Source organism: Monodelphis domestica, chromosome 5 (genome assembly GCF_027887165.1).
Source record: "Monodelphis domestica isolate mMonDom1 chromosome 5, mMonDom1.pri, whole genome shotgun sequence".
Taxonomy (NCBI): domain Eukaryota; kingdom Metazoa; phylum Chordata; class Mammalia; order Didelphimorphia; family Didelphidae; genus Monodelphis; species Monodelphis domestica.
Genome location: NC_077231.1, coordinates 107584078 through 107601055, shown reverse-complemented (window position 1 = coordinate 107601055; position 16978 = coordinate 107584078). Strand labels below are relative to the sequence as shown.

The 16978-nt window shown below is 40.0% G+C and overlaps 1 protein-coding gene across 2 annotated transcripts in view; it reads right to left on the bottom strand.

Moving 5' to 3' along the window:
- The window catches only part of ANKRD16 (ankyrin repeat domain 16), a 31233-nt gene that overhangs the window by 12536 nt on the left and 1719 nt on the right, over positions 1-16978 (bottom strand). The window contains exons 2-6 of one of the 2 annotated variants that reach the window (XM_001374519.4): positions 12831-13051; positions 10191-10233; positions 7530-7638; positions 3957-4118; positions 1410-1488 (exon numbers count right to left, since the gene is read on the bottom strand). In XM_001374519.4, the coding sequence (XP_001374556.1) occupies positions 1410-1488; positions 3957-4118; positions 7530-7638; positions 10191-10233; positions 12831-13051 (614 nt within the window). Of the gene's footprint in view, positions 1-1409; positions 1489-1508; positions 1959-3956; positions 4119-7529; positions 7639-10190; positions 10234-12830; positions 13052-16978 lie in introns of those variants that run through there. The other variant, XM_056799030.1, reaches the window with a different exon arrangement.

Below are 16978 nucleotides of genomic sequence, written 5' to 3'. Positions count from 1 at the left end.
AGCTGAAAAATGATCCCAGTCTATGCGATCTCCTCCAGGTGTCTATCCCTTCCGATCATATCCCCCTCGTTCCCCACTCATCTTCAGTCTCTTTCTGTCTTCTGGCTCCTTCTCTGAAGCCTACAAATATGCTTAGGACTCTCCCAACCTCCAAAAACTTTCATTTAATCCATCTATCCCTGCTGGCTACTGTTCTCTATTTTACCTTTTGGGGTTAAACTCCTTGAAAAGGCCATTTATGGTTGTTGCTTTTTATTTATTTATTTATTTATTTTTATTTCTATGGAGATGATGCTCAGATTTATATGAACAGCCTTAACCTCTCTCTGATCTGCACATGCTACATATGTAAAATATGGATGTGAATGTTTTTATATATTCTCTCTTGGGGTGGGGTGTTGTGAAGATAAAATAATATATTTGTAAAGTTCTTTGCAAAACTTAACACATTATATTACTATTTGCCATTATGATTATTAATTCTTACTCCCTCTGAGATTATTTATAATTGAAGCTGCATGAATAGCCTATTTGCATGTTGTTTTTTCCCTTAGATGGAGAGCTCCTTGAGAGCAAGAACTGTGTTTTGCCTTTGTGTGCTGAGAAGGCAGGAGGGCATAGCAGGAAGAGGGCCAGACAGCCCTAGTTTCACTTCCCATCTCTGACTATTCTGGCTGGGCAAGTGACACTACTGATGATCTAGACCAATGGTGTCGGGCTCAGAGGAATGGATCCTTGCCTGCTGCATACTGATGTAGAAAACCACAAATGAACACTATCTATGTTATTTTTACTAGTTTTATGTTTTATATTTGTTAAACATTTGCCAATTACATTTCAGGCTGATTCTACTTTGATTCAGAGTTTTGAGGCTGCTTGCTGCCTGACTTCTACTCTGGACAACTAAGACAAGAAGTTGCAAAGAAGATGCTAATCATTAGTGGTAGAGGGAGTTTCCTTACCCAGGAGTTCTCTTCTCCAGTGAAATTACAAATCCATACTTTGTGCCTAATTAATGAAATGTAAAATGTCTCTTTGGTATTTTAGAATGCTGTGCCAAAGTTCTCTCAAACTGTATATCAATTAAGACAGGAACTGACAAGTTCTGTCAGGTCTTACCAAGCTATAAATGCTTTGAGTATGAGCCTGTTAGTAGCCAGTGTTTTATTCCAGCGACATTTCAAAAGGTCATCACTCTTCCTAGGCACTAGGTAATGGATTTCATTGGCCACAGCAACTCATGAAACAATCTACTCAGGTTTGGAGTGTTGCAATTTGCATCATTGGAGAAATACTTATACCAATGAAATGACAGATTATTTCATGTGAAACTCAAATAACACCCAAATTAGACTTGCAAATAATTTAAAGGTTTGTTTATATTTGGCACCAGTGATGTCAATTCTTACCTGATCGATTTCTTCCATCTTTAGCCTCAAGTTCAGCTCCCAAGGACAAAAGAGTCTTCACTGTACTTGTATGTCCCTCCTGGTAGATTAATGTGCAATGAAATCAGGTCTTAAAAATATATTCTGACATGCCAAATACTACATTTTTGTTTTCTTCTTACTGATCCCATTTGTTTGTATATCTTTTTCACTGTGAACATGTCCCTCCCTCTTTCCCTTCTCATCACTTACAAAAAAGATCAAAGAAGAAAGGGAAAGGAAATAGGAAGGAACTACAGACTACTACAGAGATAACCTTCCCAGAACCTGACATGCTATTTATTCTTGTATCCTGTGGGAATCTCAAAAAATGTGGACCAATTTAATACCTGTACAACAGCACAGAACACATTGTGCAAACCCAGCTTTAAGAACCTCTTCTTCTGAAGTCCAGATCTTAATGGAGTTTACCTGTAGCACGCAGGTCAGTTAAATTACTCTACTCTCCACATCTGTTGCTCTCCCAAATATAGCTTTTGTTGGAATATGGGCCAGTGAGGAATTAAAAGACTGAAAATATAACACATAGAACAGTATCAAAAAGTCTAGTACCAACTGGTTGTACATAGTAGTCCTTTCACTATATCTCTTGCTTACAAGTTTAGGAGATTATTCAAGTAATTCATAAACTTATTTATCCGTGGCTGGTCACATAGAAGCAGCACTAGAATTTGAATGAAGGTCCTACTCCAAATCTAGGATTCTTTCCCCTACACTATACTGCTCCTAGAGGTAAAGTGCTTGTCAATTACTGGTAATTAATTTGTCTAAATATTTCATATGTCCTAAGATATAAACTCCTATTCTCCCAAAATCCCATCTCCCAATCGCATGCACAAGGTGACAGATATTTTAACTTGTGACATACTACATAAGGTGAGTCTATTGAGTACAATTCGCATGAGGCTTTACAGACTCAAATCACACAATTTATTTTCAAAAGCATGGAAACCAAGTATTTCATGAACGTAATGGCTTTACAAAAGTTCATATGGAAAAATAGCATTCCCACATACAAAGAACTGAAAAATATTGTACATGAAAATATGAATCTCTGTTTCATATAACCACTTATTTTTCCTATTAAGTGTGATATAACAGATCTGATATTTAACTTTGAAAGTTGTCCTGCTTGTTCATGTTTCCTTGGGTCTGCTTCCATTACTGTGCATTAAAAAAATGCTTCAAACCTTCTCTTTTCTCTTTTTCTGCCATCCTATCCTATTACTAATCCGCCTCTTTCCTACCTCCTTCCATGTCTCCACAAACCCAGGAAAAGGCTTATAACACCAGTGATAGAATTAGATCATAGGACAATATAATAGCCTTATGGCCTATGAGGTTCCTTCATGTGCAACTGTGGGAGTTTGTTTTAGATGAAAATGTGGGAGTACAGTCACAATTATTCTGAGTTTCCAGTTAGGAAAATTCTTGACATTTAGGTAAAGGTTTGTTTCATTGCCTAAATTTGCATTTCTAATTGAGTACAAGTTTCTTTGTGGTTGAGGCAAAATTCAGGTTACTGGAAACATTTAAGACAAAGAAACCCAGATTATATTACAATGTCTTTGGATAATCAGGTACCAGGAGGAGAAAGAGTGGAAAGAATAGACTTTTTCCGAGGATCTCCTTCTGTGAGTAGAGGGGCATACTGGTGGTGTAAACCTTCTGCCCCTCAATGCCTATATATATGGACAATGGCCCTGCTAGATAACTCCTTTCTCTTCTATCACTTTCTTTTTTTTCCTTTCTCTTCTCTTTCCCCTCTTGCCAGTTGCCCCTGGACTGCAGGTTCTTTTTGGCTCAATTTGAGGGAGCCTGAGCCAACCATCCCTTCGACTGCCCCCCAGCTGCACTCCTTTGCATTTCTCCATCGTGATTACCTCCTCACCATCACCAAGTGCCTTCTCCCCCTGTTTTTCAGTTTTCTTTTGTGTGCATTCTTCCACTAGACTGTAAGTTTGTGGAGAGCATGGACTCTCTTTTTTTCCCTTTTTATCCTCAGTGCTTAGCACAATGCTTGGTACAGACTTGATACCTGCTTGACTGACTGGGTTAGATATAATCTCCCACCTTCCCTTTTGCTTTAGACCGTTTTTCTTTGAAAAAAATTCCTCTTGCTTGATTCTGATTGATTTATTCAAAGGTTATTCCAACAAAGGCAATCATTTTTTAAAAATTAATTGATTTTAAGTGTTTTTCCAAGGTTGCATGATTCATGTTTTCTCCCACACCCCTCCCGGAGCTGAACCCAATTCCACTGGGTTTGACATGTGTTATCACTTAATAAAAGGTAATGATTTTTAAACGTGGGGTAACATATGCCCTTGTGGACTGCTTAATTCCAGAAGGATGACTATTCAGAACTCACTGGTTCTGGAGCTGTGCCAAATAATGGCTACTTGGACAAACCTGCTCACACAAGTGAGTTGTTAAAAGTTATCCAGGGAGTCAGCTGCCTAACAAGTCAGAATAGGGCTAGGAATACAACTGCAAACTAAGACCAACCTCAGCTGCATGGTGGAGTGCTGTGTATTGGGTGGAAGTCACTCTCTCGTCAACTCCAACACCAAGACTGGCCACTAGGAATTGGATGGCTTTATCTTGACCAGTGACTGCTGCCTTGTGTAAAGCCTGAGCACCCAGGATATCCTTAGCTGTGAAACAAGCCTAGTAGGCATACAAAGACAAGAGAGAAAGAAGATAAGAGCCAGAGAAACTTGGAGTAAAGGAGTACGTGGGTTTATTGATACCAGGATTAGAGTAGAATTTCTACAGTGCTTTAAGCTTTGCAAAGAGCTGTTCAGGGGATTATTTTATTCTCATGCTAACCCTGCGAGGTAGATGCTATTACTGTTATCATCATCAATGCCATGGGGAAACTGAAGGTTAGAAAAGTTAAGTGACTTGCCAGGGTCATATATATACACATATACACACACACAGTGAGTGAAATACATGATAATTGTTGCGGCTGCTGGGAAATTGGGCCAAGCTTCATGCAGAATGGTGTCGGAGCGGGTCCTAAAGAGAGAGGGAACCTCTGAGGCAGAAGCAGAGAGAGATCTCCAGGCACGCAGGATGGCTGGTGCAAACATACAGTAAATAGAGATGGCATGTTGTGAGGAAGGTGGCCAAATGAGAAGGCCAATCAGGCTGGAACCCAGAGAACAGGAGAGAGTAATTGGTTGGGGACATATTGTGTAAGATTTTTTTTTTTAAAAAGAGGCATTTCTATTTTGTAGATTTAATGGGACGCTAATGGAGCTAGTTAAGTAGGGAAGACATACCGTCAGATCTATACTTAAGGTTAACTGCTTTGGCAGTAATTTGGAGGATGGAGAGCAGTAGTGAGACTTGAAGCAGGAAGACCAATTAGAAGGGCCCCTGAAGGCTGCAGGGGCTGCCTGGCTGGAGAGAAGGGATCAGATGCAAGAGATGCTGTGAAGGGAGAAATAGCAGAGTGAAGAGTCCAGGGCAATATGGAGGGAGAAAGGACGGGGGTTCCTTTAATAGAAACCCAGAAATTTGGAAGAGGGGTGGGCTTGGGGGATAGTTCAGTTTATGCATGCGAGTTTAAATGCTTGTGGGATTTGAAATGTCTTATAGGCACTGGTGACCTGGGACTGAAGCTTGGAGGAGACTTTTTATCGATTAAAAAATGCTGAGGCTCAGAGATGTTTTTAGCAAGGTAAGAAGGCTAGTGAGCAGAACTTCGGCCTTTTGACTTTGAACTTAGGGTTCTTTCTCTGCCTTTCTATATAGTTTGGTGTGAATTCAGTATTTTCCTTCCATCTTTATAGAGGCAGGGTACCATAGTGGATAGAATTTGGAGGTAGGTAGCTTTATATTCAAATCCTGCTTCAGATGATAATGAGCTGCACAATCCTGGTGAAGGCACTTAGCCTCTCTCAGGCTCATTTTTTCTCATCTATAAAAAGGGGATCATGATAGCACTTGTCTCACAGAGTCAATATGAGGATCAGAGGAAGTATAAGTAAAGCGTTTTGCAAACCCTAAATTGCACCAACAACTTTTATTAATTATACTTACTTTCAATAAGACACTAGCTGGGAATATAAAGAAAGAGCAAAACCAGTTCCTGCCTTCAAATATTCTATGAGTACAAATATTCTAGATGAGTACATATGTGATACATAAAGAGTAGCTTTAAGAAATAATATTGGAGAAGCAAGCACCAGCAGCAGGGGAACCGGAAAGATTTTATGTAAGAGGTTGTCTGAGCTTAGCCCGAAGGAAGCCAGGGACTCAAGGACTTCATCGGTCATCGAATCCTCCCTGTTTTACAGATGAGAAAACTGGGAACAGAGGAAGATTATCCGTGCAAGGCCCCACAGCTAATCAATGAATCATACATACAGTCTAGTGCCCCTTCCATCACACAAGGCAAAGGGTCCATATTAGTGTTATTTGTCACAAAACAGAAATCTGAGGGCAGGGACCAGGTCTCTTTGTACAGGTTCCTTTACAATTAAGTAATTTTTACAATGACAGCTCCTGTTCAGCCCTAATCTCAATCTGGACTGCCAATCTTACATCTCCAATCACCTATTAAACATCCCAAACTGGATGTCCTACAGGCATCTTAAACTCAACATGTTCAAAATTACAGTCATCATTTTTTTTCTCCCAAACCTGGCCTTCTTCCTAACTTCTCTGTTGCTGTCAAGGGTACCCAATCCTTCTAGGTGTCATCCTTGACACCTCACTCTCTCACTCTCTTATATTCAATTTATTGCCAACGTTTGCTGTTTCTACTTTGTTCCATCTCTTCTACAGAGCCTTCTCCACTGGCATGGCCACCACCAGGGTGCAGACTCTTCTCACTTCGTGCTTGGTCTATTGCAATGGCCTGATGCTGAATCTGCCTAGCTCATGCCACCTCCCCACTCTGATCCATTCTCCACTCAGCTGTTAAATTGATCTTCCTAAAAAACAAGTCTGACCGGATCACTCCCCTATTCAGTCTCTCCCCTGGTGACTACCTAGTGCCTGTAGGATCAATTATAAAATCTTTTGGCTTTTAAAGTCCTCCAAAACCTGGTCCAACCTGCCTTTCCTCATTTTTAGACATTCATTCCCTCCCTCCACCTACCTACTCTGCTGTCCGGTAACACTGGCCACCTGGCTGTTCCTCACACATGACAGTCCATCTCCACATTGAATATTTTCTCTAGCTGTCCTGCATGCCTGGAATGTTCTCCCACATCTTCCCTGGCTTCCTCCAAGGCTCACTTTCAACCAGAAGCCTTTCCTAGTCCTCTTTAACCTTGGTGTCTTCCCTTTGAGGCGGCCTCCAATTTATCCTGTGTTATCCTGTCTATCTTTGTTGTATATAGCTGTTTTCATGCTGTTTCTCCTGCTAGACAGTGAGCTTCTTGTTAGTACATACTTTTCCCCTCCCTTTTTATATCTCCAGGGCTTAGCAGAGTGCTCAGCTGGTTGACTGACTACCAAGGAAAAAGGATATACAACTCAACTTAATTCAATTACTTCTTTTAAAAAAATAATGAAATATTAGTGAGGTGTTGAAACTATAGTATAAAAGGGAGTGGGGAATTTCATGTAGATTTTTTTATTTGTTCACCTAATTTATCCTCAATTATGAAAAACTGAGAACTGACTGTGTATTCATCAGTATTATCTTCATTTCACAGAAAGTTACTTTAATCCACATTCTAAATTTGATAGTAAAATTTGGTAATTTTGGTAATAAAAGACTATTCAACTGGAATACAAGTCTCTTTTTTTTTTTTAAAACCCTTACCTTCCAAATTGGAGTCAATACTGTGTATTGGTTCCAAGGCAGAAGAGTGGTAAGGGCTAGGCAATGGGGGAGGTCAAGTGACTTGCCCAGGGTCACACAGCTGGGAAGTGTCTGAGGCCAGATTTGAACCCAGGACTGTCCATCTCTAGGCCTGACTCTCAATCCACTGAGCCACCCAGCTGCCCCCACAAGTCTTTCTGATTGCCAAAATAGTGCCAGAAGTTGAGTCTTCCACCATCTTGTCTAGCTGCTTTCCCCTTGAATTTGTAGAATCAAATGAATGAAATTTATACCTCATGTATTACAAGGAGAAGTTGAGCTATGTCAATGTGGCCACACTGAATCGCATCCATAAAGGGAGTGACCCCACATTGGTCTCTGCTATCTGGCTCATACTGACACCTAGAAGTAAAGCAGGAAAGAAGAATTAAGAAAATGGCAGCTTCAAACTAAACATCTAGTCAACTTTTTATCATCTACAAAAAGATTATCTGATATGAAAATTATCTACTGCAATCTGGGGCTCTCCTCCCTTCTTCATTTTTATCCATGGTTCCATGATTCATGTCCTCCCCCCCCCCCCCGTAGCCGATGCACAATTCCACTGGGTTTTACATGTGTCCTTGATCAAAACCTATTTCCATATTATTAATATCTGCATTAGGGTGATCATTTAGAGTCTACATCCCCATCATGTCCCCAGTGAACCATGTGATCAAGCAGCTGTTTTTCTTCTGTATTTTTGCTCCCTCAGTTCTTCCACATCCATTCTGGCCTCAATTCTTGCAAAGACCTACTAACAGCTAAAATCTAGAGCCACATCGATCTATCTATGATTGGCAAAGCGATTTTCCCATAGTTCTAGTCTGGCCATATGGCTCCCCTACTTAATAAACTCTCTTGTTGCTGTTATTGCTGGGCAGCTGGGTGGCACAGAAGATAAGAGTGCTGGGTTTGAAGTCAGGGAGACTCATTTGCTGAGTTCAAATCTGGCCTCAGACAGGTACTAGTCTTATTTCCTCAGTGTCCTCATCTGTCGAATGAGCCAGAGAAGGAAATGGTAAATCACTCCAGTATCCTTGCCAAGAAAACCTCAGAGGGTCATGAAGTGTTGGACACGAAAGAAAACAAATCCCTCTGGCTGGCATTCGAAGCCTTTTATAATCTGGCTTCTAGCTTTTATACATGACATTCACCTTCACATACTCTGGCCAAACGGGCAGTCTCACTACTATTAAACAAAATCTTTATGGTTCATCTCCATGCTTTTATACTGGCCATCACTCCGGCCTGGAATTCTCTACTTCCTTACTTCCACCTACTAGAATCCCTACTTTCCTTAAAGATGCAGCTCCGACATTAGTGCAGCACCGAACCACACCAGCATTCCTTAGACTAAGTGCAAGAAAAGTCTTTGAAAATCCTGTGATGAAGTAAAAGTGAGCCAGACTAAAGGTCTGTTCCAGTTGGCCTTAGAATTTTGATACGGCTTTTGGGTTCTGTATAAAAGCGCTGTGAGCTCCATTGGGAAACCTGCAGAAATTGGACTGTGTGGCTTCCCAGCATGTGCCTGAGAAGGAGCTACTTGGGGGGATTGTGGGGGAGGGCATGGGGAGAGGCCTTAGTCAGGTCTTCTTCCTCTGTCCTAGGTAAGGAATATACAACCTTCTCCTTTTCCTGCGGATGTAACATGGATTAGTGCCTAAAAGGCAACAAAGCCAGGGCTTGAATAGGTGGTCACGTGGCTCAAGCTGAGTGTACTTTCCTAGCCTCAGTGGGCTTCCTGGCCACCATGGGGCATAAAAGGGCCCACTCACTTGGATTCAGGCCTTAAGACTTAGTGGATGACTGAAGGATCACCATCCGCAGACCTGCTGAACAGATATTTCCATGTGGGGATAAGGGACTCCCTTCCCAGCCTTCATCTATAAGCTAAACATCCTTGTTGCCTCTCCTTGCTACATTAGAGCCAAGTAAGCTTCCTTTGAACTTTCACTGACTTTATGGGCCTTATTTCCTCCCAACATCACACTGAAACTGATCTGGCACTGGCATTGGACCCACCCTCTTCCTCTGCACCCCCACATGTGACAAGAGAAAGAGCTTGGAATTTCCCACATTCCCATGGGTGTTCTAAAGGACATCCTTGATCAGCTGGTAGTGGTGTCTACACTGGGAACCAATGGCTGATTGGATGCAGATTGCTATTCTAGCAATAAAGAATTTGATTTCTGTTAAGAGTGGCAGTTGGATAATACATGCAATAACCCAATGAAATGGCTCTGGGAGGGGGGAGGGAAAAGAGAGGGGAAAAAACATGAATCATGTAACCATGGGAAAAGACTTAAAAAGAAATAAAGAAATTAAATAAATTAATTAAAAAATTTTTTAAAAGTGGCAGTTGGGATAGTCAGAATATATATACATGGGCTACATACATGAATCTTTTCTGATCCCCTAACTGCTAGTGTCTCCCCCCCTCCCCAATTACCCTGTATCTATTTGCATATGTGCAAATCGCTCCCTCAATATGATGTAAACTGCTTGAGGATACAGGTATTTTAATTTTGTCTTTTGATCTTTAGTGCTTAGCACAGTGCCTGGCATATAGTAGGCTCTTAATAAACACTTTCAATTGCCTTTTCATTGCCATAAATGAATTGATAGGAAGCGGAGGGATGGTCTAAATATGAGATTTCACTGGTTTTTGTTCACTAGAAAAACTCCCTCCACCAATGCTGACAGGCAAGTGTTCTGCCTCTTATAGTAATTGGAGAGTTGCCTGGGGCATTGCAAGGTCAAGTGACTTGCTCAGAGCCACACAAATTAATAAGTGTCTGAAGCAGGATTTTGACCCAGGTCCTTTTACTCCAGATGTCCAAACCCTCCATAATACCCTTTCTACTTGGCCCAGACTATTTGTGCTTAGAGCACACAAACACAAGTCCGCTTACCTCTCAAGTAGCAGCTTCACCGCCTCTAAGCAGCCATGCATTGCTGGCATTGAGATGGAGAGAGAATGAGAAATTAGAGCTTTTCAGCATTTAGTCAGCAAATTTCCTCCCCCAAACTCTAGTGCTGTTCTACTTCTTGTATCAGATTGTGATTTATACCAGGAAGAAAATCAGTTTTAAAAATGTAGACAAATTCTGCCTATAAACTAGATTCACCGAAGTCATTCCTGAGCTTAAGGAATTTAAAAATAAGAGGTGATCAGCATTTCTTAAAATCCTTCATTTGACAGCACTTGCCAAAATGAGTGATTGCCTGGTTACCTTGTGCCTGGAAACCTGTGTATAATACAACTGAGCTAGCTCCAAAATTGAGTCACAAGATGAAGTCAGTATGATTCACTCAAGTCCCCTAATTAGCCACTTACAGCTCCATTCCCCAGCACTAGCACAGTGCCTGGAACTTAATAAATGCTTATTGTTTTGGCTTGACTAGTTTTGCATATTATTTGCTTGAAACTAGTTTAATGTTAAAATACTATGAAATCCCTTAATCCCTTCCTTTTCACTTGAAAAACTTTAAGCTTCTTCCTGTTCTTCTTCCGTTCACTTGAGTTTCTTCGAGTGTACAATGAATGTTTTAGAGTAAATGTCTTCCAAATGTCCTTCAGACTCAAAATCCAGGATTTTATTCCATTCTTCTTCCCCTGATTATATTTTCTAATCATATATTTTGCCTTTTTGGTGGTGGTGGTGGTGGTAAGGATAGGAAATGAAAATATCATTCACTCCAGTAACTTAAAGAAAGACATTTGTTACTAGTCAATAATAGTCACTTCAATAAGCATACATTGAGTGCCTACTCTGTTTTAAGCAAGATGCTAAGCATATGGGATAGAGACAAAGATGAAAAGTCCCTTCCTCATCTAATCTACCATTCTTCCTGATACTGCCAGACTCATCTTCCTTAAACATGGATCTAGTCATGCCAGTTCTTTGCCAGTCATATAAGGCCCCCCTCCCCAAATATCTGGCCCCCACTCTGTTTTCTGTTGACTTCTCAATCTCTATGCTAATAGACAAATCTTACTGTCTACCACTTACTTACTGCCCATTCTCTCCCACATTTATGCTTCTGCTCTCCTTGTACCTAGACAGCTCTTCTTAGTAATCCTCTTTTATAACCTTACTCAGATATCACCAACTCTGTTGTGCCTTCCAGTATTTTCTCCAGGGAGAATTAACCTCTCATCCCCCATGCTGGATCTTATATTAGCAATTTGCTTTCACCCCTCACATATCATTTATGTGTCTAGTCAATTAACTAGCATTTCTTAAGTGCCTAAGTTGCAAGTACTGTGCTAAACTTTAGGGATACAAAGAAAGGGGGAAAACAGTCTCTTTTATTAAGAAGCCCATAGACAACATAGAAACAACTATATACAAGATATATATTGGATAAATTAGGGATGGTCTCAGGCAGAAGGATGAAGATTAAGGGACCCTGGAAAGGGCTTCTTGCAGAAGGTGGGACTTTAACTGAGATTTTAAGAAAACTGGAGAAGTCAGGGAGTAGAGATGAAAATGGAGAGAGTGCCAAATATAGGAGACAGCCAGGAAAAATTCTTGGAGTTGGAAGATGGAATATCTTGAGTGAGTAATGCTGTATATTAGAGATATAATAAAGCAAAAATGGACAGAAACAGGCAACAAACCAAATATGGGAGGTGAGAGAGTGAGCAGTCAAGAATGACTGAGATTTTGAACCCCAGTGACTGGTGGGGTGGCAAGCTGGTACCCTTGACAGTAATAATGAAATTAGGAGGTTTAGGGGGAAAGATAATGAGTTTAGTTTGGACATATTGAATTTAAGATCCAATTTGAGATACTAACATTGAAAAGGGGGATAGAAGGGGAAAGAAATGGAAAAGGAATAGATAATTATTTATATAGTACCTACTATATACCAGGCACTGTGCTTTTCAAATATCTTATTTTATAGAGATATGAGATTGGAGTTAGGAAAGAGATTAGGGATAGACAAATATATCCAAGAATTATCTGCCTAGAGGTGTTCATTGAATCCACTGGAGCCGAAATAGTATTGAGGGAAAAGTGAAGAGGGCTCTGGGACAGAGTTTTGGTGACCCATATGGTTAATGGATGTGATATGGATGAAGAGGTCTTTTTTTTAATAGTATAGTTCTTTGTGCGAGCATCTGTGTGTATGTGTGTGTGAGTGAGTGTGTCAGAGAGAGAGAGAGAGAGAGGAGAGGAGAGACAGACAGAGACAGACAGAGAGAGATACCCTTCTGATTGGATTCTTATACTCCATGAAAGCAGGGACTACATCTCATCTTAATGGAATATCTTATCTGGCACTGGGCATATGGCTCTACAATTATTGAGTAAGCCAGACTACAGAAACAATGATCAAAACCAACATGTGTGCAACACTAGAATTAAAGATCCCCAAAGACTTGGCTATGGAGAGGACCTTAGAAATCATCTCATTTTACATAGGAGCAAACTGAAAGGCTAAGTAATTTGTTCCAGATCACACAGGAAGTCAGTAGCAGCTCTGGGATGTGAACTCCTATCTTATGGCTTCAGTCAGTACTCTGAACAGCCCAGAATCCATACCTGCAGTGTGCAGAGGTGTTCTTCTGATTTTACTCTCCGTCTTCCAGACAGCTGGGGAGACAGTGAGCAAGTAGTGGAGGATCTCTGGGTCACCCTCACGGCTGGCAATGTGAAAGCTGTTCCAGCCATCCTTGTTCTTCAGGAGTGGATTGGCTCCATGTTCCACAAGGACCTGAATCACTTCCAGGTTCTTCCTTGTGCAAGCCATCATCAAAGGAGTCCTAAAGCCAATAAGGAGAAACTGATCAGGGGGAAGAATAGCTAAACACCAGTATTGTGTGACAGTTGCCTAATACATTCTTTGAACTGAGATGGGAAACTAGCAGGATCAAAGAGCTAGGAAACAGAATAGAAAAAGTCTGTGGCCTCTATTAGCAGCCCCTCTTCCTGTTTTGTAGACTCTAGAAAAATAATAAGGGGAGAAAGGGCTGTGATGTACAAGAGGGGCAAGAGTGAGGTTCAACACTCAGGCGCTGCTTCTATATTCCTCAATAGTGCAGAGATAACAGAGGGGAGTTTAGGGTGAGAATAATGCTATACTGGGGTTCTTTCATTATATCCCTCGGTAAAGTAAAAGATGCAAGAAACATGAAACAATATGGCACTTGCCCTCAGATAACTTGTGACAAGAAATAATTCACGAGAATTCAGGAAAGGAACAAAGATACATGACATGACATGACAAAACAGTATAGCTCAGCTTTCTCCCAATAATTACGCCAGCAAAGACTGAGGAAAAGTAACAGATCCCAAGGAGTTTGGGAAATTCAAGGAGGAGCTAGAGTGGGTCCTTTTTCTAGCCCCCTTCAGCACAGTGGATCACATGTACTGGGGCGGAGGCCTACCCAGGAAGGTCTAGTATAGGACCTTCATATCCCAGATTAGTTTGGGGCCCAAAGCTGTGTAATAAGGCATGGAGTGGAAACAGGGAAAAACCTGAAGCATGTCTCTCTGACCCCAGAATAGAAACCTTGTAGCACAGACAGGGCTGGGCCTCCAGTACTGGTGCTGAACATTCTCCTTGCTCACTACCCTCTGCTTTGGGTGCAGGGAGTAGAGAGGACAAAGTATTAAAAAATAGGATGAAGGGAAATACACAATAAAACATCATAAATGTGAATGAATTCACCCATAAATTGAAAGAAAATAGCAAAATGAATTAGAAAATAGGATGTAATAATGTGTTGTTTACATGAAACATATGTGAAGGATAAAGATTCACAAAGAATTTAAATAAGTTACTAGAATGGGAATAGAAAGGAGCATGTACATTTTTTAATAGTACAAGGCACTTTAAAAAACCCTGATGGGGGCAGCTGTGTAGCTCAGTGGATTGAGAGCCAGGCCTAGAGATGGGAGGTCCTAGGTTCAAATCTGGCCTCAGACACTTCCCAGCTGTGTGACCCTGGGCAAGTCACTTGACCCCCATTGCCTACCCTTACCACTCTTCTGCCTTGGAGCCAATACATGGTATTGACTCCAAGACGGAAGGTAAGGGTTTTATAAAAACAAAACAAAACCCTGACGATCTCTTGGGCCATAAAAACCTCATGAACACATGCAGAAAAGTAGAAATATTAAACTGATCTCTTACTGACCATAATGCAACAAAATTATATTAAATAAAAGGTTATTGAAAAAATAATTACAAATTTAAAAAAATTAAATAATCCTAAAGAATTGGTGGGTCAATGAACAAATCATAGACACAATAGATAATTTCCTTAAAGATAATGACAAAAATGATACAACATACCAAAATTTGTGAGATGCAACTAAAGCAGTCCCCAAAGGAAAATGTATGATTCAAAACACTTTGATCAAAGTGAGAAATATCCAATCATTGAACAGGAAATATAATTAGGCAATGAAACAAAAACAAAACAAAAAAAAAAAAACCCAATCATAGAAAACCAAGAAACCAAAAAACCACATCTCAATTAAGTATCAAGGTAGAAAAATCTTGAAAAATCAAGGAAAATTTCATAAAAAGTGAAAGCAAAAATCACCATTAAATGCTACCCTGAGGGAGGAATGATTTCTTTAGTCCTCATATGGAAAGGACTTCAAAAGTCACATGACAATGCTTTGGCTCAGTCTGCTAAGATCCTGAAGTTTAAAATATAATAAAGGAAAGTCTGCACCCTTAGGATATATGGCAGAGAGAAGCTCACTTCTACTTGAATAAATAGTTCTTCTTACTCCTTTGGATATTAGGTTTGATTGTGTCACTCCCAGAGCTCAAACAGCTTGCTACACTTCACCATACTTGTCTTTAAACTGGAAAACCTGGAGTAGATGAAGCATCACATTCATAAAATAAAAATAGCCAATAGGAAGGTCATTCATTAATGGTGGTGTGGTAAAAGATTTCTTTTTTATCAGTGATGAAGAGATGGCTAGAATGACATGTCCTTATCTACTTTTAAGACATCACTATTTCTTGCAATATTATATTTCGAGTGGAATATTCAAAGTTCCTCATCTATCTTGCTTGTTGGGTCTCTTGACCCATGCAAGGTATCAGAAATGAGAGTCCACTAAAGCACCCATCACTTGATAGTTCAATTCCCTAAATTCTCCTGCATGATTATTGAATAAAATAATCTCTTTGGGATAAATGGAAGTAAAAGAAATGGAAACAAATTTTCCTTTGAAGTCAGAAAGGCTTTCTTTGAATTGTCTGGTATAATAGTTATAGTTTTGAAGACAGGAATTGAGTACCAAATTCTACAGTTTCTTACTTATATGCTGATACCATCTGCTTTTCAGACACTATTCTGGGGATATAAGAGAAGGTAAGTGATGGATCAGTTTTCAATTTTTAAATCTTAGAGGAACTAGAAGTGCCTCATTTTGTTCAGTTTTAGACATAAGCTTAAACTACCAGTTAACCAACCCGACACTTTCATTAGTACCTTCCAACATACTAAAGTCTCCCTCATCCATAAAAACCATCCATAAAACTTGACCCTTTCATACTTTATCTCTCCTCCCTTTTACGACTAAATTTCTAGAAAATTAGCTCCATTTGTCTCCATTTCCTTTCTTCCTACTTCTAATCTTTTGAAATCTTTTTTTTTTTAAACTCATTAATGGAAACTATTCTCTTGTGATGATTTTTGAGTTGCCAGATTTGTGGTCTTTTCTCAGGCCTCTCCTTATCCTCTCTGTCACATACAACAACAAAATGCTTTAAATTTCTGTACTGTGCTGAAAATTCCTTTCCCCTGGGGACTTTTAAGCACTTTCCCTCTATTTTACAATTTAAAAAAAGTGATTAAGTTGATCACTCACTCTTCTTGGGCACTCAGTCCTCTCTGTTTTTGTGAAACTACTCTCTCCTGGTTTATTTTTTAATCTGTTTGGCCACTTCTTAGTTTCCTTTGCTCACTCATCATCTATATTATTCCTCTTAACTGTGGCTCTATTCCAATACTAGGACTTGGGTTCTCTTTTCTTTTTTCTCTATACTCTGTGACCTCATTAGCTTCCATTGGTTAGTTCAATTACCACCTTAATGAAGATGATTCTGGATCTATATATTTTTTTTTCCTGAACTTTAGTCTTAAAGTCTTAACTGCCTATTGCTGTCCTGTAAGCATCTCAAACTCAACTCTTCCAAAACAGAACTAAAACTGACCTTCATGGAACCTATTTCTGTCAAGAGCATCACTATTCTTCCAGTATTCTAGATTTGTAACCTGAATGCAATCCCTGACTCTTCTGCCATTTCTATCTCTCTATCATCTCTCCTCATCCAATCCCTTCTTTGTATTCACAGTCACCATCTTGGTTCAGGCTTTCATTACCTTTCAACTGGACTAATGTAATTAGCATCACTGCCTCCTCTTTCCTCATTCTAATCCATCTATCACAAAACTGCCAGAGTGATATTCCTTAATATAGCTCTGACCGTGTCATTCTCCCATTCAATAAACTGCAAGGATGACCCATTACTCTAGGATCAAATGAAAACTTTTCTGTTTCGGATTTAAAGTTCTTCACCACTTGGTCCAAACTTTTCTTTTGTTTATGTCTCTGATTTATAATATAAAAAATAACCCGAGGAGGCAAGGATTTCTTAACAAAGGTTCAGAGAGCACAGCACGGTGGTTGCCAGTGAACTAGTCTCACAAACCTTGCAG